Source organism: Protopterus annectens, chromosome 5.part0 (genome assembly GCF_019279795.1).
Source record: "Protopterus annectens isolate FY-2018-M chromosome 5.part0, PAN1.0, whole genome shotgun sequence".
Taxonomy (NCBI): Eukaryota; Metazoa; Chordata; order Ceratodontiformes; family Protopteridae; genus Protopterus; species Protopterus annectens.
In genome coordinates this window covers 550,744,408-550,772,324 of record NC_056735.1, presented here as the reverse complement: position 1 = coordinate 550,772,324, position 27,917 = coordinate 550,744,408, and the positions used below count along the sequence as shown (strand labels likewise).

General features: G+C 36.1%; 1 protein-coding gene across 1 annotated transcript in view; it reads right to left on the bottom strand.

The window, feature by feature from the left end:
- Positions 1-27,917, bottom strand: part of CADM2 (cell adhesion molecule 2) — a gene marked incomplete at its 5' end in the record, with an annotated part of 1,428,667 nt that overhangs the window by 312,714 nt on the left and 1,088,036 nt on the right. The window contains one exon of the mRNA XM_044071843.1: positions 3,923-4,013. Within this exon, the coding sequence (XP_043927778.1) occupies positions 3,923-4,013 (91 nt within the window). The remainder of the gene's footprint in view (positions 1-3,922; positions 4,014-27,917) is intronic.

Sequence of the window (27,917 nt, the reverse complement as noted above, 5' to 3'; positions counted from 1 at the left end):
AACACAATAAAAATAATATGCTGATTTTTTGTTACTAAAAAAATGTCTGAACAGAAAAACATTGCAACAGAAGAATTCTGTAAGAAAAAAGAAAAAAACAGTGAAAGTAAAACCTAAATATTTCATTTTTTTGGAGTTATACCACAAGCTACAATACCATGCCTGTTATAATGCTTTAAAAGCAAGGCCGAGAATCATAGAGATAAACAGTTATTCTGTTCAAGCCTTGCACAGCTGTACAGCACTGTGCAACAACATAAGGAGATATTAAATATGCAACTGAAGACATGCAGTGTTTCTATTTAGACAGCTGTCTTTTACTGCATGTAAATGATGAGGACCTCAGGTATGTCATACAGCAGTCATGTTTCGCGCTGGGTAATCACTTGGGAAATAAAAATGCAAACTTACAGACTAATACAATTGAGATATAAAGCAGTGCACGTATTAGATAGGTTGTGTGCAATAGTGTGCCACATGGCCAGACATTACAAATAGCAGCATAATGCTATATAGCCGTACCGCATTTTATGTTACAGTGCTGTGTTGTCCTCAAATGTGCATAAGTATTAGATGCAAGAAAGTAAGGGGGAGTGCAGTAAAGTAAGAGAAAGAGCACATACAGTGTCACACAAAAGGACATATAGGAGTGTGCATAATAGTGATGAAGGAAGGCAATGTTTTTTCAAAGACAGGTCCCCATTTTTCAACTATAAAAAGAAGAGAGAAGAGGCAAAGGGTGAAAAAGATTAAGTGCCAGAAAAGGAAGGTAAGAGATTATGCAGAGACAGAAACAAAAATAGAAGATCACGGAAAAATAGGTTGGAAGTGTACACCCTAACAGAGAGAGAGTAGACAAACGGTGAGGGGGGTTGTTGGATAAGGCACAGAGTGGGAGCATTAACAAGGCACAACTGCATATACCTGAAGGGTCTGCTAAGACAGCCACATTTTCAGATATGACATAATTTTGGAGTTCTTTTATACTGTTTGACAGTTGTTTTACAATCTTCTGGGCTACAATTAAGTTATAAATAGATTCCCCTCTGAACTGATGACCAAGCAGGCATACTCTCAGTGCAGGGGGGGAACTACCTTATTTATTATTAAATCTTAATAGGTCATAGAACCACAAATCAGGTATCCCATTTTTTTGGCAAAATTGTGGATCACTTAAGATAGACTGTATAAATTGTACAGCTGTGAACATTTAGCCGAAAGAGCAAAACATGTTGAATTGTTTGTTGGTTTTTTAGTTAAACAAGAGATACAGTAATCCCATGGCAAAACAAAAAAGGAAAGGAAAGAAAAGACAGCTGACTGATGACGACTTAGGTAGGCCATGTTTATTCACTTTATTTGAAAAGAAATCTTGCAAATGTTATAAAAAAGGAAACACTGACTTCCCTTCACACTTTTAAGACGTGAAAGGCTTTAGGTGTGTGGATCCTGTAATTTATGGTAGTATGCAGAACACTGTTGCTTCTTATATTTCTCTTCTATTCACAAAATGACTGATTTGAACAAGCAAACAACAACTGAAAAAGTTAAACAGCCTGCATTTCAAAAACAGTGCTTCATATTTGTGAACACTAAGGATATTTATCAAACTCTGTAAAAGATGAAAAATGCATGTATATATATCTGGCTGCTTATTTTGTCAATGACTAAAAAAACGATTTGACAGAAAATTTACTGGTTATTTTTAGGTGGAATGACTATTAAAGAGGGAAACAGTATTTACTATGAATAACTATGCCTTGTTTACTTGGTCTTCAATTAAGCAAACCTAAAATGTTTAAACTTTTGGGAAGCAACAAACTAGTAACACTATCAAGGTCAATAAAGACATAAACAATGTTTTCTTTTTTTCTGTGGGGGCAAGCCCCCTGCTCTCCCTGGTATCTTTATGCTGATGCATTCAAAAACAATATGTATTAACTCTAAGGTCATACAAACTCTTGAGTAAAGGGGAAAAAAAACAACACATATCATCTGCATCCTCCTATCCACCTCTAGTATTGATTTTAAAAACCTAGTGACCTCTCAGTTATGACACTCTGACCACTATTTAATTGCAGGCTGACGAATAGCAGATTTCCTGAGGAAATTTTATATGTATAAAAATCATATGTGGCATATGTGTGAATACATTATGTGGACCTTAATCTTAACAAAATAGAAAAATTAAGCTAAATATTGTAATGGCAAAAGTTTCTTTCGGCAGACAACCCAGAAAACCGAATTAACTGGTATAATTTGCATCAACAAGCTTCTTCACCAGAGTGAATTAAACAGCCTCAAATTATGATAACCATTAAAGTCCCAGGACTAAAGTCAGCTGATGAAATTTCAAAGAACATTCACCAAAAAAAAAAAAAAAAAAATTCAACTCGGACATAAACAGCAAATCCTAAAAAAAATTCCATCCTTTTCCTTTAACATTAAATGTTTCGGAAATAACTTGATCAATTCCAATAAACACACATGCATCCCTAATATGATCTTTAGAATTTTTACATTTCTAGATTTTCTTCTAGACAGAGACTTTTGTTACTTTGTCCCAAATAGGTACCCATTTGAAAATCTAAGACTCATATCTGCAAAAGAAGGTACATATTAAGTCTTAGACTACAGTGTCACAGGGGTTTTCCCATTTCTCTGAGGTGCAGTGATCTCAGAGTTAATATATGTCTATATATATATATATATATATATATATATATATAGATATATATATATATATGGGGTCTATTTCAGTAGATCAAACTCTTACTTACCCGACTCCCACTTGGCCGAGACAAAACCACCAACTTCAGAAAACTGACACCCGGAACACTGACTTTTCACATGAGGTAAGTAACCACTTGGCCATCCAGTTGAACTTTGCCCCTTACCCTCCACAGTAGTGCAATCTCGGAGTTGGTATATTTAGTTAGGGTGGTGTGGAGGGTGAGGGCCCCACATTGGTGGGTTTACTTTTGTTTCATTTAGTTTTCTTTTTCGGGATGGCCAAGCAGTTACTTACCTCACATGAAAAGTCAGTGTTCTGAGTATCGGTCTTCTAATGTTGTTGGTGGTTTTGTCTTGGCCAAGTGGGAGTCAGGTAAGTGAAATGTCTGTCTACTGTAGTAGACCCATATACATATATATATATATATATATATACACACACACACATATATATATATATATATATATATATGTATACATATTGATGGCATGGGGTATGTACAAGGGTTTGCCCCTGCAAGAAAAAAAAAATGTTTAAAAAGAAAAGTAATGAAGGGCATTTTTCACTTGTAGACTCCACTGATTCCCCATCTCATTTTACCTAACTATGAGGTGTGCTGAATCTGCTTTAATAGCAAACAAATTCTTACTAACAAAGGGTGCATATATGCCCAACAAATTCTCCATATTATATGCTGTTCCGAACAGGTTGTTGTGTTCTTTAGAATCTGTTACATGTAGAATTGTGCCAAAAACAGACTGTCAGAATAAGCAGCTATAAGTAATTACATTTTTTATTGGTCATAATTACTGAAGATAAATATGAAGTCAAGGCTGTCAGCATCCATGTCTGTAATGGCAGCCTTGGGAATTTGTACTGATTTGTCTGTACTTGTTCTCCAAATAAATGAACTCCCACAACATATTATATGTTGGACCATCTGGAATCTGAATTGTTTATGCACATTTTGTATTTAATACATCCATCATACTCTTCCTTGTATCTGTTACCCAACTCTGTGTGTGCGTGTGAGTGTGCATGTGTGTGTGTGTGTGTGTGTGTGTGTGTGTGTGTGTGTGTGTGTGTGTGTGTGTGTGTGTGTGTGTGTGTGTGTGTGTGTGTGTGCGCGCGTGTGTGTATTCAAGTATGTATAAGCAGATATAATGAAACTTCACTTAAGTTACTTACACTGGTCTTCCTTTAGACTGGCAGATCAATGTTAATGTAGCGCCCTCCTGTGGAATCAAAGAGGAAGGTAGAATCTCAACTGAAGGTTTATCTAAAAAGAAGATTAAATGGTAGTTAATACAAATAACATTAGGAAACTAATACTGATAAATGAGAAAAGAGAATACAAAGAGAGATTATATTATTTGCATCTTTTAATTTATAAAATAGTCGTCTTTTCATTCTCGGGAAAAAAATGAAAGCATGCAAGCAAGAAAAGTAAGCAAATTATGATTTATCCATAAAATATGCTCCATCAGGCAATAATTAAATCTCTATAACTGTACACAGCATAAGAATAAATCTAAAATCTCTGCTGTTACAAGACAAATAGGTTGGCAAATTAAAGTGTTATTTACAAGATGAATCTGCATTAAATTAAAGTTTAGTCAGAAAAAAAACAATTTGATTTCTCCATCAACACTATTCTTTGATGCATTAAAGAGTATCGAGGATTAATTAATCCTGAGCACTGCAGATGCAGTGTATTTTATTAACTCTGTTACTGGAAGAATCAGAATTGTAATGTAGTTAAGATGCACACTTGGAAAGAAAAATTAGATGCATGCTATACAGTGGAAGATAAAATAAGTAACTATGTGAAGGGGGGGTTTAGATAAGTACACTGAAAAGAAACATTCCTTGCTGCTGACGGTATGTACTCCCTCCATGAGTATAAAGCAGAGGACTTCTTTTAAGCCCTGAGAGTTATTGTGATTAAAGTAAATGCAAGTTGCATGTCTGTCTGTGGCTTGGTGTTATCTTAGAGAAGTCCGGTTTGGGAGGCCATCTCTTCTCCATACAGCGAATACGGACCAATCACAAAGACAGGTGCATATGTTCAGGTACTAGTAATAACTGATTTCTAGACTACAGAATGAGTGCAACCTTTTCATTAACAATTATGGCATGCTTGTTTGTATAAATCTGATTTGAACTATAAGAACAGAGTGAAAAGACATGCCTTTTGGTAATAGATGAGTTAAAATTACCTGCGATTGAAGATAAGTTCACTTTTAATATACTGATTAGGATTCTACAAGTAGATGGTCTCTCTATATTGCATATCACGATTATTTATCCGGACTGCAGATTAACTGTACCCTGGTTACTTTTATGCACTACATACCATTGTATGTTTCAGATGAACTGTGCGTCCAAGTAAAACATTGTTATTTACTAAAGATAAAGGAATAGTAAACAAAAGATACCAAAGAAAGTACCAAGGACTGCCTGTCATGTTTAAATGCTCAGAATGTTGAGCAAGGATGACAGTGTTCTTTGTATATCATTTTTTTCATTTATTATTATTGTTCATCCATGTTTTTTCTACAAATCAGTTTGCTATTTTATAATTATAGGGGCATTAAAATAAAAAGAAAATGATCAACAGTTTCAGTTGTGTGCACATCCAGTAAAGAAAACATGTATTTTTATTATCATTCATTTAAGTAGGATACAAAGAGGACAATAACACACTGCTGATTTTATGTAGCATGGTTAAACTCTTGCTCCTCAAATTCCAAACCAGCTATTCTACAGAAAAAAAAAAGATCTGCCCTTCATAACCTACTCATACTTACCCTCCCCCACCTGTAATGTATAATGATGTATTTCATGACATACATTTATTTCCTCTTCAGGAGAAACCTGAGAATTACATACAATTTTTGCAGCAGTATATAAACCTGTGTCAAACCTTAAAACTGTTATGCAGTTACTTGAGAAATAAGTCAACACATTTTACTGAAATTTTACCTTTCTTGCAAGCATTTGACATTATTTCTTGTCTGCTACTAACCATACTATTAGAGTAATAATAATTTGCAAGTGACTCTGTAAAATGCTGAAACAAATTGAAAATGAACCTTGAAAACCTGGGATCATTATATAAAATTAATCCATTAAGTCAACTTAGTAATGCATTAAATGGTACAATGCCTTTCTCTGGGGTTTTCATGTTTGCAATATTTCTGTGATTGTTTGAATTATAATGCACAACTTAGCATTTTAATCTTATGAACAATATTTTTAGCATATGTATTCAGACAATTTGTTAACTATTTCAGTGATACTGCAAACTTGTTATATTACAAAACAAAAATGTAATTTTTTACTAGTTTCACCTCACAAGGCACATTCAAATTTATGACAGGAGTATCGAAAAAATATGAAGTAGGTAATATTTTATGCACTTCTCCTACATTTGACCCAGAATATAAGGAGTGCACATTTTGTATTGAACCTACATGGAGTCTGAAGTTTTTTGCATGATGAGCAGCAATGCAAATTGCATATGCATGCTGTGCATCAGGCTTACATGGATGCAAGCAAGGTTGCTCACCATGAAACCATGTAAAACAGCACATACACATATATAACAAGCAGACTACGGGCAAATGTGTTCACTGAAATTGTGTAGATAACCACAATGATCACCAGGGCTAAATTAGCTGCAATGACAGCAGTAGTCACACATTATGAGTAACATAATGAGTGACAATCTGTAAAATCAGTGCAATAATGCAAGTATTTATTATTGTTGTGTTTGTTGTCTGTGTCTATAGAATTTTGTGTATTATCGTCATGTTAAATATAGTCTATGTATTGTATGCACATTGAGTCCGAACAAACGGAATTTCGCTCAGTTCGTACTTGTGTGAATTGAAGTGACAATAAAGTTTACTTTGACTTTATAAAAAAGTGTACTCAGTGCAATGTACCCTACAACATGTTTTTGTGATACTGTAATAAAGGTTTTATGCTGATTACCAAGGGTACATAGAATGCATTAAATATGCTAGTCTGGAAAAGTGTGCTTATTGGAAAGGGCCACAGACATGAAAGTTAAGAATGAAGAAAGAGGAAGAGGACATGTGAAGCATGGTAATGTATACGACATAAGGGCATGTCAATGTATGCACTCCTAAGACAAGTCAGTAGCATAACACTAAGCACATATGTACATAGCACAGTACGTATTGCTGTTTGCACCTCCTGTGGGAGTATTTTATTTATATCATCACATGTTATAGTATATGCTGTGGACTACCACACAAGGTCACATATCAATGTAGATGATTGGTTGTGATATAAACATTCTGATATGATTACTGGAGAAGACATTCAGCAAGGACAGTATATACAATAGGGGTATGTGCATATAGTGAAGGTGTGCAAAATGAGTTGCTTGAATATGACTGAAATCTCAGCCAAATGTTAACCAATCAGGGACACATAGCAACAGGCCCATGGACAACATTCGATAGAAGCAACAACAATCATGGACAATTTTAAATTAATACCACTATTAATCTGCGACAGTGACATAAAATATGTGATTGTAAGGTATTATACATGACTTGCAGGAACATGTACAACTGTATAGATTTCTCAGTAATATATAAGGGGAATTCAATACACACATTCCTCAAAAATGACAACTGTTTGGAGGTGTTAAGAGGGAAAGTGTTACACCTGTAGTTTAAATTAGATGTCCTGCCCAGTTGAAAGGTTTGTATGACACACAAGCCACAATCCTCTCCTTCAAGAATGTATCCCATGATAATCAGGGATTTCAGTTAATGGCCAAGATGGTGATAGGCTAACAGTTTAGTTTCTCATCTCTGCTATTTGAGTTATATTTCTGACAGGAATTATTAAGTTTTTGACATAGTGGAATCTCCAACTTTGAAGATTATCTTCACCTCAACGTTTTGGAAGATTATATTTAAAATGTATTTTTTTAACATTTTTTAATTCCTTTCAAAATTCAGTTAGAACAGGTCTTGCTTGTTTTTCAAAATGAGCTATTCTAAAGCTAACTCATGAGCCATGTCATTAAAGAAGGAATTACAATCACTTTCTACTAGTATACAAAACCTTTCAATGAAACTAGATAAAAAGGACAATAAACTAGATAATTTCAAAGAAAAGTACAATAAACAAATGGAACAGTTACATGAAATAATTTTGCAACAGAAGACTCAGATCACCAGTATAGAAGAGGCACTGACTGATATTAAAGGAAGAGTTTCAGAAAAAGAAGATAACATTGAGTTTTTTTTATTAAAAACAAAATGCTTCCTTACTAAATAAAATAGATGATCTTGAAAATAGATCCAGAAGGATCAACATATGCATCTATGGACTACCAGAAAACACAGAAGGAGACAATATGGTGAATTTCCTCACTTCTTAGCTCCCTAAGGCTTTGACTCTACCAGAATCTTTATCATATGGTACTGGAAGTGCTCACACATCTTGTGTGGTCCCTTTGACTTTAAAAAAGTGAACACAAATCTGAGATCCATAACTGTATTTCTTTCCTGCCAAGTCAAGGAACTGGTTTTAAAAACAGTTTTTCTTAAAGTCAGTGAATGTACAATAATGATTGATAATGATTACTCTTCATCTGTGATTTTGAAAGAAAAGGGTTTCTTCGCTTGATAAAAGAATTGAAGAAGAGGCAGATTACAGTTATTATTTCCTGCAAGACTTAACATTTTTATTACAGAAGGTACTCCAACTTTAAATACTGGAATCAGCTTTATCTTTTTTAAAACCAAACAATATTTTGGAACAAACAGAAGAAATGGAATGGACCAACAGTTCACTGAAAAGACAGGTAGAAAAGAATGGATGGAAAATTACTGTGAAGAAGAAGAAAAATTTAAAAGACAAATATTTATTTATTTTGCTTTCTTCCTGGACTAATTGGGTTATATCCACTTATTCTTGGTACTACTTGCTATTATGTATAAACACAAACTGATACAAGCAAGTAGATATTTAGGCATATACACAAAAGTAAAGTAAACACACTTATCATTTTATATTATGTTTATAGCATAATTATAACTTTATTAAACAACTATTAATATCTATTTAGATATTATTAAAAAACTTTGTATCAATGATATGCAGACCTTAGACAATAATTAAGTTTTCCTTCCTACTTTTCTGATTTAGTTTTATGGCTATATGTGTCTTTATGAATGAGTATTGTGTTCTGTGAGATGGAATTCATATTTAATATTATATTGGTGATATAGTGATGTTTTGGAGATGTATGAGTATTATGTTCTGTGAGATGGATATCTTACTTAATATTATGTTGGTGGTAAGCAATATTTAAGAGTCTCCATAGTTTTGGTTGTATCTGGTCATGTTTGGAATGCATGTGGTGTGTGCTCAGTCCTGCTTCCCCTTACTTAGTTTCTGAGAATAGGTCTGGTTTTCTCTTCAAAAAAAAAAAAAAAGAATTGGTCTCGAGCTGTACCTGGTGTTGGTCTAAACTATTTTCTTGTGTGGTTGTCTATGTGTTTCCTGCAGAGAGATTGTGGGCTTTAAAATGTTTTTTTTTTCTTTTTTTCTCCTTCCATTTTCATCTTCTTTGCTTCTCAGACTGGTGGGTGGTCTGATAGTGTGGACAATCATGAGGAGATCAGGACTGCTCATGACTGCTAAGTAATGATGTCATGAACCAGGTCAAAGGTTATATAAGAACCAATCCTAGTTTAATGTTATTTAAAGTAACATTTACCATTATTTTTACAATACTAAGAGATAATAAAATCCTGATAAAAATGCGAATGGGGAAGGATCAGGGACTCAATGGTAGAGAATTTTTTTTTATATCATTCTGTGCTAGGGGAGGGGGGGTGGCTTAACTTATTTAGCATAGATAAAGCTATTCCTTAGGATGGGCAAATTTGATAACAGGCTGTCTGTTGTTCTTTATTGACTTCAGACATCAGTCAGGGCTATTGATAATTTATGAAGATATTGAAAAATGAAAAACATGTTGTTTGGATAAAATATATATGTGTCATCTGTATTTGCTGTTTAGAAATTTCTTAAAGTTGGACTCAAACATTAAGTTATCTTTCTTGATATATATTAAGTTTGATGACTATTGGTGAAAGGTCAGAGACTGATGCTTAATATATGATAATCATATTTAAAGTTATAAAGGATATAAACAACTGGCAACCACTTTCAGATAATTGAAATAGCATTCCTGGTAATGTGAAAGCTGTCTGACTCTAAATGCCATTAAGTGTCAGAGGTATATGGAAATATATAAATATATAAATAATCTATAACATAGAATATAGATGGCATTAAAGGTTTGTGCTTTAGGTAAAGTATGAATAATATGTAAAGCACAATGATCTTTCACTTTCACCTTATGATATATTTTAGAAACATTAAGAGAGATGGCCATTGCCTTTCATATAAAAATATGTTGTTGTTGTTGTATCTTTTGGCTTTTTCCGGTTAGGGGTCGCCACAGTGGAACTCCGGTCCGCTAATGATTGGCAGTAGATTTTTACGTACCGAGTTGCCAGCTCTGATGCACAACCTTCAACGAAGGTATGCCCATTCACACATGTCTCCACACAGAAGACGCTTTAGCTGAGAATCAAACAGGACAACGGCTTACTGTGAGGTGACAACGCTACTGCAGCACCACCTTTGCAGTTTTTTTCATATAAAACTATGTATATATTATTAATGATATGTGAAGGATAATAGCCTATTTTAAACAAGGTACTACTAGATGCATATGTTTTGTAAAATCTGAGGTACAGTTGGTAACACACCAGCTCATTTTATAAATAGAAATATAGACATTTATAGAGCTATTCAAGGCTAGTGTGTGGTCCTACTTTATTTTTGCAGACATCATTATCTCTACATATACTGATGTCTCTAGGAGTAGGAAAGTACACAAAAGACATAAGTACTATATAAATATCTAGCTACTCACTTACTTTGATGTTTTAGTGGCATAATACAGTAATTTATTAGATTTTACAAATATAGATTGGTATATGAATTGTGAAACAGCACAATGATTAAGGTCTATACCTCATAGATACAGACTTTAATACTTATTCTTGGGGGAAACAGCTCAGGCTTAAAATGCAATAGAAGAGAAATTAATTTAGTACTCCTTTATAAATATATGTACATATGGAGATGATTTACAGGTAGGATTTAATGGACTATTTCTTATAGAAGTATGTCTCCTCAGATATAAATATTTATATATATAGCAATATATTATAGGTAAGATATGAATTACTAATACGCTATTTTAAGTTCAAATGTTGGATAGAGACAGAGGGGTGATGGCTTTCATTTGTATATGACAGATTTTTAATTTTTTATGAAGTGCATTGCTTTTTACCTAGCAACTCTTTATCTTTTTTTTTAAAATCCACTCAGTACAAAATCATTATCGAGGTATGACCTTTATTCATCAGAACTTAATAAAATGCCAGGTTAATCATCAATGGTTGAAACCCTCTCAGATAAATACTGAAACTGGATATGACTGATGTTTGAAACAAGGCATATTTCTAAGTAAATGTTTTTTAGTAATTGATATAGCTCATTACGTACTAAATAAAACAACACTGTAGGTATTTTGCTATTTCACCTGAAAGATCTGTTATTTTACTACACACTATCTTTCACAGAAAATGTGCAATTCATTATTTCAAACTGATAGCAATGGAAATTATACTGCTTGGTTTCAAGATTCTAATTTTTTAGATTTATTGAAAATTCTATCCTTTCTATTTTATTGGTTAATTTATCATATATTACAGTGATATTTGAGGTTGTTAGTAACACTGTCTTTGTTGAACGGGATTTATGAAATGCATGTATTATTTAGTAAAGACATGCTAACTTTATTCTTTTTGAAATTCATACTATTTATTCAAGCACATGCAAATTTATAACATCTTAATTAGTAATATGTAAATATATAAGTTCAAATTTTAATATATTTCTATAGCTGTGTGATATATTGAAATAAGTAAGTTGCAGGGTAACTTCAGATATTATCTTTTATTACACATCTGTTAACATTTGTTTAATAAGAAACTTTCTAAATAAAGTGAATTTTCAAATGGCTAGAGAAGAGGACTGTTTTGGAAATTTAGAAGGAATATTTGATAAGATATGCTATTCAAACATGGGGTCTTAAACCTCAGGGATTGTTTCACTTATTTTTATTTAAATGTTTAATATTTCAATGTTTAAATATTTATAATTTGGTGTCTATGAACATTAATAATATCAGCATGTTTATAAACATATATAGTAATTTTCTATCAGATTTTCCTCTCTTATATTGTTAAGATTATATGGTTAGTTATGCTTCTAATGATTCATTATAAATTAAGTGTATTTCTAGCAATGTTAAGGGCTTACATAAGAAAAGGGGAAGTTTAAACAAATATCTAAAAAATGTTTAATGCTCAAGTTGTGTTTCTACAAGAGACATTTATTACAAGAAGGCATTCATAGACTTTATACTAATAAGTACTCAATGCTTGTTAGCTTACCTTATAAACAAAAAAATAATATTGCAATTTTATGTAAGAATTTAATATTAATGCTCAAAATCATAAATTTATATAACAAATCTGGGATGTTTTGTTTAGTAGGTTTGGAAATAAATAGAAAAGTATGCACTTTAATTAATTTTTATTGGATTCCTGGGTTGGGAGTAAAAGTGGTTAAGCAACAATTGAAGAGATTATACAACATTCTAAAGGGAGTATAATTTTAGCTGGTGACTGTAATTGTATTTTGAATGCTTGTGATACTAATACAATAAGTAAATGTAGGAAACCAGCATTATCTAAGGCATTAATAGATGTTATACATATGTTTAATATAAAGGACATAAATGAATTTGCAGAGGCAAGATCATTAATTTTTACACATTATTCTCATTGACATGGTACCAAATTGGAAATGAGGTTTGGTAACAAACCAATTTATCCAGGGACATCTTCAGATGGGATTAGATAAATATATTAGTGGGAGTTAAGCAGGTAGGGAGGATGAAAGGGTTAAATGGGAATGAGGGATGATTGGGAGGTAATGAGGTAAAGGTAGGAGGGGCTTAAGGGTTTTTTGCAAGTATAACTGAGTAGGGAATCACATTTTTGGCGTGAACTTGCTACCTGCCTCCCTTCCCCTTTTTTGGTGGAATAGTAGGGATTATGGTTAATTTATCAGGCCTGGTATGGTGGAAAAGAGGGATAGGCTTGCTTGGTGTTGGATGTTCATTTCAATGAGTTGGGAAAGAAAAGTGAGCAGTTGGAGGTTGCTTGATAAAATAAGCAAGCGGAGGTAAGGACACTGCTTATTGGTTGGATGTTTAATTGAATAAGTGGTAAATGAAGTAGGAGACGAGACACTGCTTCATAACTAAAATAAGCAAGAAGAGGTAAGGACACTGCTTATTTGGTTGAATATATAACTCAATAAATGGTAAATGAAGTGAGTGGTGGGACACTGCTTCATAGGTAAAGTAAGTGAGTGGAGGAGGGACACTGCATACTGGGTGAAGATGAGTGAGGTCATGCTGTCCTGATTAACATTACATGGATGTTTATGCTGTGATTAAAATCAGATTTACTATGTTTCAGTTGTAATTAATAAATATGGTTTTACAGAGTTATGTTTATGGAAGTTTAATAAAGGTTTTCAAACATCATTCAGTGTGATATGTTTATTGAAGGGGACCAGGACAACAGATAGAGTGTATATTTTAAGTGATATAACTGGAAAATTGAATAAAGTTAAAGTTGTCACGTGCCCTTTATCTGGCTTAGAAATAAAGCAGTATAAACACCATGAAGTTTAGTTAGCTTAAACCATCAGATAATGGACAGAGTCCAACTATTCAAGTCAAAACAACTAGAAAAAATATGAAAGAATAGCCTTTTGACCTATTCGAACTAAGCTAAAACACCAAGCAGTAGTAGTAGTAAGAAATATTTGTAAGTTAAACTCCAAACAGTAGTAAAAAATTTTGTTGCAATCAAAATGTATTCACTTTTGTGAATAAAAACAGCTTCATGTTCTTTGTACCAAAACAAAAAAAAAAATCTTCTTGTTGCTATTACACATAGCTTCACTTCTTAGCAGCAAAACAAAAAATCTTTATTGGGTGAAACTTATATAAATCCACAGATAAGCATTGTAGAAATAAACTAGAAATAAATCTTGTGTTTATGAGCACAAGAATTAGTACTAGTTTCTTTACATAAGCACAGCTCTTATCTTCATATTCCATAGGTAGGTACTAGGCTATTGGCCCTAGGGCCTATATAAGCCTAGCCAAAAAATGTACCCTGGCTTTTGCCACCCAAGAAAATTATTTTCCTGTGCCCCTGTCGTGCAGAGCCACAGAAGTGATCCCTGGGGTGAATTTCCCATTTCCCATCCAATCATCAAGATTTTTCTTGAAGAGTGCTAATAAGGAGCTCTGTTTGACATAGATAAGTAGTCTGTTCCAGAGTATGGGAAGTCTCTGGGACAGGAATCTATCTCTTCAGTATGTTCTGTTTATTGTGGTGACAAGGTTTAGGTCCCTAGAGCGTGTAACTCGGAGGGACTGGGATTTATTTAAGTGGAGCATGTCCAACAGCTCTGGGTTTGACATAGCTTTGTATGTTAGGCAGAGATCGCCCCTGAGTAGGCGATATGCGATGGAGTAAAGCTGTAGTTTTTTGAGACAGTCTGCATAGGACATCTGTTTGAGGCCAGTAATCCACTTTGTGAGGTATTTCTGTGGTCTTTCCAGTTGTTGTAGATGTCTTGTGAGGTACATACCAAAAGGGGCATTGTATTCTACAATGGGTCTAATGAGAGATGAGTGGAGGGGAACAATGACCTCTTTTTTTCTGGATGAGAATCCTTTTGTGATGAGATGAGCCACATAGAAGGATTTCCTGACCACTGTGGTGATGTGATTATCAAAGGAGAGACTACTGTCCACCTGTGTCCCAAGGTCTCTTATCACATTTTCGGCATTAAGTAGACTACCAGCTATGTGGTAGTTCATGGGTACAAAGTTTTTACCAAAGGGGATGACAATACACTTTTTGGCATTGAGCTTCAGGCCATGGCTTTGACACCAGGTATCTGTCTCAGTGAGGCCCTTTTGTAGTTTGTCCACATTGTTAGGAGTTTCGATTATGGCTCCTAGTTTGCAGTCATCTGCAAACTTTGTTAGCCAAAGACCTTCTGTGTTAGCCTGCACTTCAGAGAAGTAGATACCAAACAGGAGAGGACCCAGGACTGAACCCTGTGGTACTCCACTTGTCACTGGTCTGAAGTCAGATTTGGAATCCGCTACTTTCACATTGTGGGTTCTGTCCATGGGCCAGTTGCAACCCATCTTGTGACATAGGGATTTATACCTAGTTTAGTGAGCTTATCTATAATTCCAGAGTGGGGGATGGTGTTGAATGCCTTGGCGAGATCTAGATAAGCTGTGTGAACCATTTTACCCTCATCTATGGCTTTGGTGACTGCTTCAAAGAAGTCAATCAGGTTTAGGAGACATGATCTGCCTTTTACAAATCCAAACTGGGTAGGGTCCACAGTTTGGAGATTACCAATGTCTTTGTTTATAAGTTCCATGATGATACATTTCATGGCCTTGCAGACCAGGCTCATCAGGCTAACGGGGCGGTAGTCCATCGTGGCTCCACTTTGTGGAGTGGGATAACCGTCATGGTGCGCCATTCAGTGGGTACAAAGCCTGAGGTCTGACGATTATATAAGTTTCAGCCAATAAAGATTTGTTGTTTTGCTACTTTTTATGAACACAGGATTTATTTCTAGTTTCTTTACATAAGCACAACACTTATCTGACAATTTATATAAGTTTTACCCAATAAAGATTTGTTGCTGTGCTTACATAAATCTAGAAATAAACTAGAAATAAATCTTGTGTTTATAAACATAAGAGGCAACTAAGTTAGTGAGAAGTAATAGAGGTGATATGAGATGCATTTTGACATATAATAAGAATACTGCAGAGGTCAAGCATGTTATACATAGACATTGGTATATCTTTCAGGATATCCTGAGCCAAGTAAGTTTATTACTGATCAATCTAAGTTCTCATACAAGAAGAATACTATCTTAAAAAACTTATTATGTTATAAGTAACAGTCTAATACTTATTTTACCACTAATTCAGTAAAGAGAGCTACTTTTAAATGTGGTAGCTGCAATTTCTGTACATATATTAATACTAGTAAAACAGTTATTCATACTGTAAAAAAGAAGGAGGCAGAGCTAAAAGCATATGGAAATTGTAATAGTAGGAACTTAATATACTTAGCAACCTGTGATCAGTGTAGTTCATTTTATGTATGTAAAACAAATCAAAGACTTAAAGATCATATATGCAGTCATATTTCAAAAAATTAATAGAAAATACATACCAATATTCTTTATAAACACATGCTCCTCATAATTTTAATTTTGTAATACTGGGGATGTTGTTTGAACATATGAGAGGGGGAAATGCATTAATTAAGACTGAATTTGTTGAATTGAAATGTTTGAAAACCTATATTCCACCTGGTCCTAATGTGTATGTCTCCTTAATACCTTTATTGAAAGAGAAGCATAATTGTGTTTGAATTGTTTTTAGTCATGTGCTTTTATCTCACTATTTACGCATGAAGATTTTTCATTGTATTCCTATGCACCTGAGGAAGCCCTCTGGGTGAAAGCTTTTAAACTTCTGTGTTTTACTTCTGTATTTATTTAATCAAAGCTCAATGCCCATACTCTCTTCATTCCAGTGATTTCTTGCTTTTGATTGGTAGGTATACACATGCACATCTGTGCTATACTGCAAGTGTCACTGCGATGGATGAATGACAACTGGCTATAATACTGATATACTCTACTACAAAAACACATGGCTTAGTAAGGAAACACCCTGCATAGCATCATCTCATCTAAACAGCTCTCAGGTGGCATATTAATACAGCTGTTACATATGGAACACATAATCAAATGGCAGCTGTGACATCAATACATTACCTTAAATCACAGATTGGAATAAATTGTTGCAGGGCTACTGTACTTCCACACCTCTACACAGTACATGTAGATTACAGCAACATTAACATGTGTAGTGTTCATAGGGTCATAGGGCATTAGTAGGCTAAGGGCCAACATCACATACAATTCTAGTCATTATTAAGTCATTTAAACAAAAATTCCAATATCTATAGGATGGAAAATAGTAAGGGTATGTGTGCATGTGTGTATGTGTTTGATTGTATTACATACTGCCTCTGTTCATATGTGATGTGCAACACATCATAAGAGAATTAGCATCCACACATCCAATGGTCTGGAAATGGCTTGCAGAGGGTAATGGAAGAATTGTGCTTCACAATGTGTGTATGCATCTTTGAAATGACATCCTCCAGTATTATGGACAGGGAAAAAGGGGATGTTGGATTCATGGGGCTATATTAATGGTTCTCATGACTGGAAGTCAAATGAAAAGTGATGCAAAGGATCATACAATGAGTGTAACATACCACCAACCACACACACAGCAGTTGACTGAGGTAAGAGTTGAACATTAAGCCTGTGGAGGTATAGCACCTGGATTCCATATGATGCAAATCTAGTACCACATCATATGTCTTGACTTTTAACACTGTCATAATGCACCTTACAGAGGATGATAGCAACACTATATGCTGAGAAGATGATGTTTGGATGAGTGTCTGACATACACGTGGAGTCAAGTCTTGGAGTAAAATTGTCTGCAAAATGTCATTTGGATGAACATAAGTTCAGGTTGACTGCTGTGAGATTATGACCCCATAACTATCTAGTTACAGAAGTTGAATAACATGGTACTTAACATCAGTGCCACAGCACAAATTTGGCTTTCATCATATCAGACTGTACTTTATAGCACATGACATCATCAATGTGTTTTGAGAAGAAGAAGTTATGATGACTGTCTCACACACTGCTTTAAAATGGTCACAGTAATGACAGCTAACATAACACAAACACACAAGATGATTGCAGTGAGATTAGAACACCTACCTATCTACAGAACACAGTACTTACTGCAAGTGACACAGCACAAGTCTGAATTTCAGACTGTCAGACAACACTTTATAGCTGATGACATCAGTTGTGTCAAGTGAGAAGACGATGGTATTAGGAGTGTCTCACATGCTGGTCTAAAATGGTTTCCAGAGTGTGAAATAACTGAATACAAATGCATACAAGTTGACTGCAATGAGATTAGAACCACTAGTTACCTATCTACTGAACACAGTACTTAACCCAATTACCACACCACAAGTCTGAATTTCATACTATCAGACTGCTCTTTATAGTACATGATATCATCAGTGTATTTTGAGAAAAAGATCTTATGAGGATTGCCTCACATGCTGCTCTAAAATGGTTGCCACAATGAAAGTTAACTGAACACAAGCAAATGCACACAAACACACACACACACACACACACACACACACACACACACACACACACACACACACACACACATACATTAACTGCAATGAGATCAGAACACCTACCTACATTTTTACAGGTTACAGCACTTATTGCAAGTGCCGTGGCCCAAGTCTGACTTTTATACTGTCAGAAAACACTTCATAGCTGATGACATCAGCAGTGTATGTTTGGGAGAAGATGTTGGGAGGCCTGTATGAAATGGATGTGTAGGCTTATACGACTGTAAAAACTATTGTTAGAATACAGAGGTATGCTCTTCTGACAACACATACAAACATGTTGACTGCAGTGAGATGAGAACCCCTACCTAGCTAGTTACACAAGCTAGAGAATGCAGTACTTAGGCAAGTGCCACATCATAAGTCTGATTTTTAAATTATTGCTGGACTCTTTATAGTGGATGGCATCATCATTGCAGTTTGGGAGAAGATATTAGAAAGCCTGCATGAAATGACTGTTTAGGCATGCATGACTGTAAAAATGTTTGTTCTCCATTTTACTGGATTGCTGACAGTAGGATAAACATTCATAATTTTCTGACTGTGCACAAACACACACCAGTTGGATATAGAGAGATTAGGACCTCTACCTAACTAGTTACACAAGCTAGAGAGCACAGTTCTTAACGCAAGGACCATGGCACAAGTTTGACTTTTAACATTGCTGGACACTTTATAGAGGATGACATCACCATTGTATGTTTGGGAGAAAATGTTGGGAGGCCTGTATAAAATGGCTGTGTAGGCATATATGACTGTAAACTTTTTTGTTCTCCATAACACATGATTGCTGACAGTAGGATTAAGACTCATGTTCTTCTGACTAAACATACACACACACACACACACACACACACACACACACACACACACACACACACACACACACACACACACACACACACATTCACACACACACACACACACACATACATACAGATACACACAATATGACTGTTGTAGTAAGCTAACCTCTGCCTTACAATTTTGTTCCCATCTGCAGAACACAGTAGTTAATATCTGTGCTAACCTCAAAGTATGTTTTTTCCTTGTCATAGTGGTCTTTATAGATGGTGACATCATCATTATATACTGTAGGTAACATATCCTGTTATGAGAGTGTTGTGCTAATTGTGGACTTTGAATTTTCTTTTTTGGTTCCATTATGAATATATACTTTAAAAATCAAAAAAATCAAACTAGATACACTAATCTCACAGGAATGCATGTTGTAGAGCTGAGATATATGCACCTGTTTCCCAATATGCTGTGTACATTACACACTTACAGTCACAAATCCACATCTATTGTGATCAGCATGAATGCAACTGTGGATTTACATGCATTCATATTTCTGCTAAATTGATGTCCATATTAAGACATGTATAAGACAATGTAAATGTCTATTTTCAGTATAAAATTTTAGATGCTGTGACAATGCAGTTGTACTATTTAGTTTTGTAATGTAGTTGACATTTGGTAGCTATTACTGACACATCCATTTCAAGTTCATGGGTACAGGGCATACATGAGTCTGAGTAAATATGTGCTCAGTTTCTAAAGGTTCTTTCTCTTTGTGTGCATTTTTATGTGAAATTTAATGGAATGAAGACTAACTGGCTATTAAACATACTAATACATGCCAGTCAGTTCTTTCCATAGTGCACCGCTGAGCAACTTGTTTGCACAATCGATGGCAATGTGTTTGTACATGTGAGATTCACACTGAATGAATACAACTTGAACCTAAAAAATACTTATGCATATATGCTAGGAAAGAACTAGCTGACAGATATTATGGTGTTCCTAATGTATTTTATATTGGAAATGTTGTGTCATAACTTTTATAATGTTAAGGACTGTTGCTATTGTCTGCCTTATTTGTATGTAGTTAAGCAATGGGCAAAACATGGTTCTCTGCTTAAATGTGAAAATATTAATATTTGTATTGGTTCGCATTCCTTCGTGCAAACATGCTAAGTGGTGAGGCATGGCTGTCAGCACTCTGGACCAGCATTAATAAAACTGGATTAGAACCCTGGCTCACCTCTGTTATGACCACTAACTTATATCTGTTGCCACAGTTAGAGTTGGGAAGCAGGTGTAAGTTTTACACTCATTACTGCGTATAAGTGCTGACCACTGTGCAATGTCACTTAACGTGTTTGCACAATGGAAGACCACACGTTACAATTTATCTTTTTAGAAACTGACACTGTCTCTTTATAGTCTGTGAGTGTTGTGGAAGCATGCTGACCATTGCAGAGTGCACTTAGCATGTTTGAGTGATGGAAAGCAAAAGATGTAACAATATATCTTTCTGAAATTGACAATGTCTCCTTATTGTCTGAAGGTGTTGTGTATGCATACTAACCACCATGCAATGCTGCTTAGTGTGCTTGAGTGATGGAAGGCAAAAGATGTAACAATATATATTTTTGAAATTGACAATCTTTCCTTATTGTCTGCAGCATTATGCTGTGTTTGCACATATGTGAGTATTGTGCAATGAGACAGGCAAAGCTCAAAATGCATTATTATTTTAAAAAGTGTTTATCGACTTTTATAATTGAAAGAAAAAATGTGGGATTTGAACCATGATCTACATGTCCTATGTGCTTCATCATGTGTACCAGGTTTGCTACACACACTCGGTTGATTGACAGGGTCTATATTAGAACATCGAAACTTCACAATTTTGAATGTTCTAACACCGACCTCTTTTCAGCGAATGCTGACAACATCGAACATGCAGAAGAGCAAATTTTTTCCTAGGGAAAGAATTTGCTGTTCTGAAACACATACACACAACACAAGCACACCAACAAACAGCAATGCACACACATACACCTAAAATCTTACAGCTAACCCTGCACTAAACTGTACAAACACCACTAACTATCCACTTACCTTAACCCAAACCCTAACCCTAAGGTCCATCACTATCGCACACTCACCTCACCCGTGCCCTAAACCTAACTCACCTAACCCGACTTAACCCTTACGTCCACACAATCGCACACATACCTAACCCGCACCCTAACCCTAACTCACCTAACCCACCCTAACCCTCACGTTCACACAATTGCACAAATATCTAACCTGCGCCCTAACTCACCTAACCAAGGCCCAATCGCACACTTAACCCAACTCATAACATTCCACCACAGTGCTGAAAATAGCAAAACAACAGAAATGGAGAACCAGATTCTTCACCTAGGAAAACATTTGGTTTTCTGTTCTTTCACTATTTTCAGCATTTGCTGAATAGGGGTCAATATTAGAACATTCGAAATTGTGAAATTTCGATGTTCTAATATAGACCCGATTGACAGTTCTAATTTATGCTGTCCTTATCATAGAAGCAACTTCCATTAATTTTAAAATATTTATCTGTTTCACAGTATTTACAGCAAGCTACATGATGTGCAAAAGTTAATATTTAAAAAAAACAATAAAACATTACACAATACATTTTAACACATTACACTTGCCTCACAGCAAGAGGTTCGATTCTTGGCTGGGGTGCCTTCTGTGCAGAGCCTGCATATCCTCCCTGTGGTCACGTGGGTTTCCTCCAGGTGCTCCGGTTTCCTCCCACATGCCAAAGACATGCAGTAGGTGGATTGGACACTCTAAATTGGCCCTAGGTGTGAGTGTATGCATGTGTGTGCCTTCTGTGGAAGGTTGGGCGCCAGGCTGGCAACTCGACAGAGTAAAACTCCACTGCCAATCATGAACAGACAGGTGATCCGCTGTGGCAACCCCTAACAGGGAAAAGCCGAAAGAAGAAGGAGACACTTCATTTGAACTATCATACTAATGAACCTACAAAACACACTAGGAATATCTTATCGTTCTTTGCCACAGAAACAACTTTGCAGCAGGAAAACAAATCGTGCTTACAATTTCCATTTCCTCCAATGTATTAACAGGATGTACACACTTGTTCATTCTTATTTGTACATGTGTGGCTTGTATATTTAGTGCAATGACATCACAATCACACAACCATTTATGAATATGTTTGCATCAATGTATCTCTGTCTTCTCTTTGTATTGTGCTCATTATTCCCTTATCTGTGCTTTACTCTCAAACATGCAGTGCATTTTGTAGCATTGTCCTTTAAGTGTATGATAAAAATGCATCACAGTGAAAAAAAGTTTTAGCAAAGGCAGATGAGTTTGGCTGTTAGTGAACAAAAATGCCGAATGTGTGCTGTTTACTTCCATTTAAAAGTTTGTTAAATTTACTTCTCCACTTTGCAGGTATATCTTGGGTGATATACCCAATGCAGGTAAGGTAGTCTGACTTGCTGTTGTGTCTTACTTCACCCTCCCACTAATTATTAACAGTTGCTATCCATCAGCAACTAACAGTGAGGTAGTGTCTACACTATGTTTACACCTGCTGCACAAAGACAAAAGTTTGGTATTCCACAATTCTAATGAGTTTATACCTCATTTGCATCTTCACTCTGCTCAGAGGCTTGAATCTACACAATAAAATGGCAGCCATATAGCTAGGAAACTTGAAGGTGAGGAGTCCTGTATATTTGGAGAAAACAGAAGATTTCTATTCCTTTTGGTTTATCTGCAGAGAAAGCTTCTAATCTTACTAAGGTAAGACTGTATTTTTCAAGTGCATTCTAGATTTTGTAACATGTTACAAAGAAAATGATAAATATGCAGTAGAAAATAGAACTTTTATATGTATGCACACAAATTGTTCATTGTTGGCAATGGCATTTTTGTCAGGCATTTACATTTCTTAGACAGTCAGGGTATTAACTTTCATTACAAGTGTTATTGTTAAAATTATCTTACAATCTCCTATGTTATTTCTGGGAAATGTAATCTACTATGTCCATTACACAGGGTGTTATATTTCTAAGATGGTCTAGAGATATCTCCAGGGGACTGCTGGGCACAGTGAGAGATGGCTGGCAATCGTATATAATTGATATTTCTGTTGTAAATGCTTAGAAATTGTGAGAATTCTGTTAAAAATATATATAACAATTCAATTATGTGGTATTTCTTGGTTTGTACAAACTTTCATTTGCTTGTTGTTTTGTGGGTGGGGGGACCAACACCCATTTGTGAGTTGCCATGCCAAAAATTGTGTTTCAAGAGGGTTTTTTTGAAAATTTATAGTCATCCTGTTATTTCAGTGGGAAACAATACGTTACTAAAGTGGTATTCCCTGGTTTTGACCAAACATTGGTTTTTGTGTGTGATTGTGATGTAGTCTTCTTCTTCTTCTTTCAGCTGCTCCCATTAGGGGTATCCACAGCGGATCATCTGTTTCCATTTCTTCCTGCCCTCTGCATCTTGGTCTGTCACACCAACCACCTGCATGTCCTCTCTCACCACATACATAAACATTATCTTAGGCCTTCCTCTTTTCCTGTTACCTGATAGCATCATCCTTAGCATCTTTTTCCCAATATACTCAGCATCCCTCCTCAGCACATGTCCAAACCAATGTAATCTTGCCTCTCTGGCTTTGTCTCCAAACTTTCCAACCTGGGCTGACCCTCTAATATACTTATTTCTAATACTGTCCACCCTCGTCACACCCAGTGCAAATCTTAACATCTTTAACTCTGCCACGTCCAGTTCTGACTCCTGCCTTTTTGTCATTGCCACTGTCCCCAACCCATATAACATAGCTAGTATCACTACCCTCTTGTAGACCTTCCCTTTCACTCTTACTGGTACTCGTCTGTCATAAATCATTCCTGACACTCTTCTCCACCCACTCCATCCTGCCTGTACTCTCTTCTTCACCTCTCTTCCATACTCATCATTACTCTGAACTGTTGATCCCAAGTATTTAAACTCATCCACCTTCACCACCTCTGCTTTCTGCATCCTCACCATTCCTCTATCCTCCCTCTCATTCATACACATATATTCTGTCTTAGTCCTCTTGACCTTCATTCCTCTTCTGTCTAGAGCATATCTCCACCTCTCCAGGGTCTCCTCCACCTGTTCCCTACACTCACTACAGATCACAATGTCATCTGCAAACATCATAGTCCACGCCTATCTGATCTAGTCTGTCAACCTTTCCATCACCATTGCAAATAAGAAAGGGGTCAGAGCTGATCCTTTATGTAATCCCACCTCCACCTTAAACGCATCCATCACTCCCACTGCAGACCTCACCTCGGTCACACTACCCTTGTACATATCCTGTAACACTCTTACATATTTCTCTGACACTCCTGACTTCTGCTTACAATACCACAACTCCTCTCTAGTCCACAAAGACACAATGCAACTCCTTCTGACCTTCTCTGTATTTCTCCATCAACACTCTCAGAGCAAAAATAGCATCTGTAGTGTTCTTTCCTGGCATGGAACCATACTGCTGATCACTAACCATCACCTCCCTTCTTAACCTAGCTTCCACTACTCTTTCCAATAACTTCATGCTGTGACTGATCATTTTAATCCCTCTGTAGTTACTACAGCTCTGCACATCACCCTTATTCTTAAAAATCCGCACCAAAACACTTTTTCTCCATTCCTCAGGCATACTCTCACTTTCCAAGATTTCATTAAACAATCTAATTAAAAACTCCACTGGCATGCAGTACAAACATATAATCTTCAATTTTAATAACTGAAATGTGTGTCCCCAGTAATTAATGTTAAAAACTATGTAAAGCAAAAGTGAAAATGTCTAATACCAAAGTGCCAAAAGAACGGGTCCACTGCTCGAACAAGGAATAAGTTGCAAAAACACCAGTATTCCACATACACCCACTTCAGCTTGAAGAACCAGACTCCGTTGATGCAAAACACAGGTTTATTTGTTTTTTAAAAACACAAAACACTCCATTCAGATAGATGGTTTAGCGCTTTCATCTGATCTCTCAGATTTCTTCATGTTTTGCAAGTAGGAATTTACTTATGTGAATTTTATGCATTGTATCCTTTTCTGTTTTATGTCACATAGCATTATGACACCCAAGCATTCAAATACATATAAACTCCCTTTCAGTGACTCTGAAAGCAACGTAATGAGGGGATACAGTTGCCAGAATATTGATTTGGAAGCAGATAGTCAATGATATCAATGGAACAGGGGGTCACACCAGGACTTATGATCACGTGTGTCATTGGGCTGCTTTCATCAGCCTGGAGCAGACCAGCTGCAATTGCCCATGAACAGTTGGCAATCGGGAAAGGGGGCTTCTACTGAGCCACTCATACCTCTCAAGTGTACCTCATTACGAGGAACATACCTCATTTGGGGGCTTAAAAAGTTCATGTTGCTTGAAGTTCCTCAAAGTTCCACATTGAAAGAGTCTGTCACACATTCAGTGTTAGGAATTTTTTTAAGTGAAATCCATGGTAAATAGAAATGAATCACATTAATTCATTAAAGGATCTTCTTTATAAGTAAAACCAGCATATTTTAACCATCCTATGACCTTCCTAGTTGAAGTTGTTTGTAAGCCATTAGTATGTGTTCCACATTTTGCCCATTTGTTCCACATTATGAAGGCGAGTGTTCCTCATTTTGGAGATGGAAGGTTGAGAGCTATGGAGCCACTACTGACACCAAATAAAGAGTTTTTCTAACTGTCAGAGATGCAGAGACCTCAGTGGAAACTGCACACCAACATGTGATTGATATCAGTGCTGATGTTTCTGGGAGGACAAGTATGTGCCTGGAGGAGCTTCCAAGTAAGCTTACTTATGGCAAGTTTTATGAATTGCTTGTATAGTAAAATATAGAAAAATGTAAGTAATACTTCCAGTGGATTTTGTATGGACCTATTGATAAATTAATAGACTTAATGATGCACTTGTTCATTACATATGGGCTGTGGGTAGACATGTCAGCCAAGTTAAAAATTATTCTTTAAGGACATCTAGGCAAAATTATGTATTCACTGCCCCCTCTGTTATTCCATTGTGATGTTTAATTTGTGTCATTACCTTAATTTATTTCTTCCAGGACCATCCTTACTACCAAGTGTGGAATCATCTGCAGATGGTAAGCCAAAAGCATTTCTTTGATTATTGATGACCCTTTTTCAGACATATGCACTTTTATGCATGTATGAGGTGGGTGTAATGGATGTGTATTGCTGCATCATCTGCAATAGTGTGACCAGTGTTAATTTGTTATCATATAAATTGTTCTAAATATTTAGTGTCGTATTAATTTTGTGCTTGTGTTTGTTGTTTATTATCACAAGTGATTCTGACAGTGGAAGTGCGGGACTCTTACTACCTGATGTCAGAGTATCAGTAGACTCTGATGATGATGGTGGCCAAACAGAGTCGCAGTCGAGGGGAGGTGCATAGACTAAATCTGACACTGAGGTTGACATTCAGCCATCCCCTGTATTTCCCTCAGACAAAGTCAGTAGGCCTTCCCATACCTATTCCACTTAATCCACAGATATTAGACAGGTGGAAGGTGGCACACTTGATCAGGGTAGTGTGGTTACTGTGGCTTCAGTGCCAGTTGACTCTGGCCATAGCTAAAATGTGGGTGAGGTGCCACGGAGAAGGGTTGTTAGAAGTGCTTGGAGGAGGTCTGCTGTCCACCCTCCAGCTGGTTCTGGTGTTTCATTACATGCCACTCAATGTATGTTTTGAGTTGTCATGGAGGCACAAACATGTTCCACTAGTGCCTCTGACGGCATGTTTAGGTTTGTAGATGTGGAACAGGCTGACATGCATGACTGCTTACTCCATGTGGACAATTCAGTGGATGGATTAAATGACATGACTGAGTGGGCAGTGTCTGTGATCGAATGTCTGCTGGGATGGGGACAGCATCCATCTGGTTGTAGGTCAGCATTATCATCTTATGTGAGCCACTATAGCCATGCCTGATCATGCTCCCATAGTGGCACTAGTGTCACTGCTCCATCAGTGATTGAGGTGTCCACACCCAGATGTAGTCAGCCATGGAGTCATTGTCCTGGGTGTATTTGTGAGGAGAGCCTGTTCAGCAGACACCAGTCACTTTCAGGTAGCAGCTGACCATGAACATGGATGTGCCAGTGCAAATCCTGGCAAGTCAGTTCTCATGCTCAGGGGCAATGATGAACTGTTAGCTCTACCATGCACAGCTCACACATGTCTGATATGCCAGGATGAAGAGCTAGCACAGAGCTTGGCTATGTTCTTGTAGACACTCACACATACAGTTTATCTTGAGTGCCCATACTAACACACACATAACAGGTACATAAGCCATTCATAAGGCTTGCAACTCATTCTCTCTCAGTGGTCATTTGATAATTTATTCAAATTTCTGCCTGCCTGTCTTTCTTACTCATAAGCACTTGCTGCCTTTTGTGTCAGCCTTGGCCTCCTGCCTCCCAAGCAACACACTATGAAAATTATGATAATTGTGCCATCTCCTTGATTCTATCTTTTGGATTCAGGGATACATAAGTCTTTTATCTGATTCACAGGGTGCATTGCTGATTAAGTGCTTAGTATATATGTGTTTGTCATGCTCTTTTAAAAAATGTACTGATGTTGTTACAGGTTTCTGTATTGATCTTTGATGCTTGTGGCCTATTAGTTGATAGACAGCACATCTACTGACATAA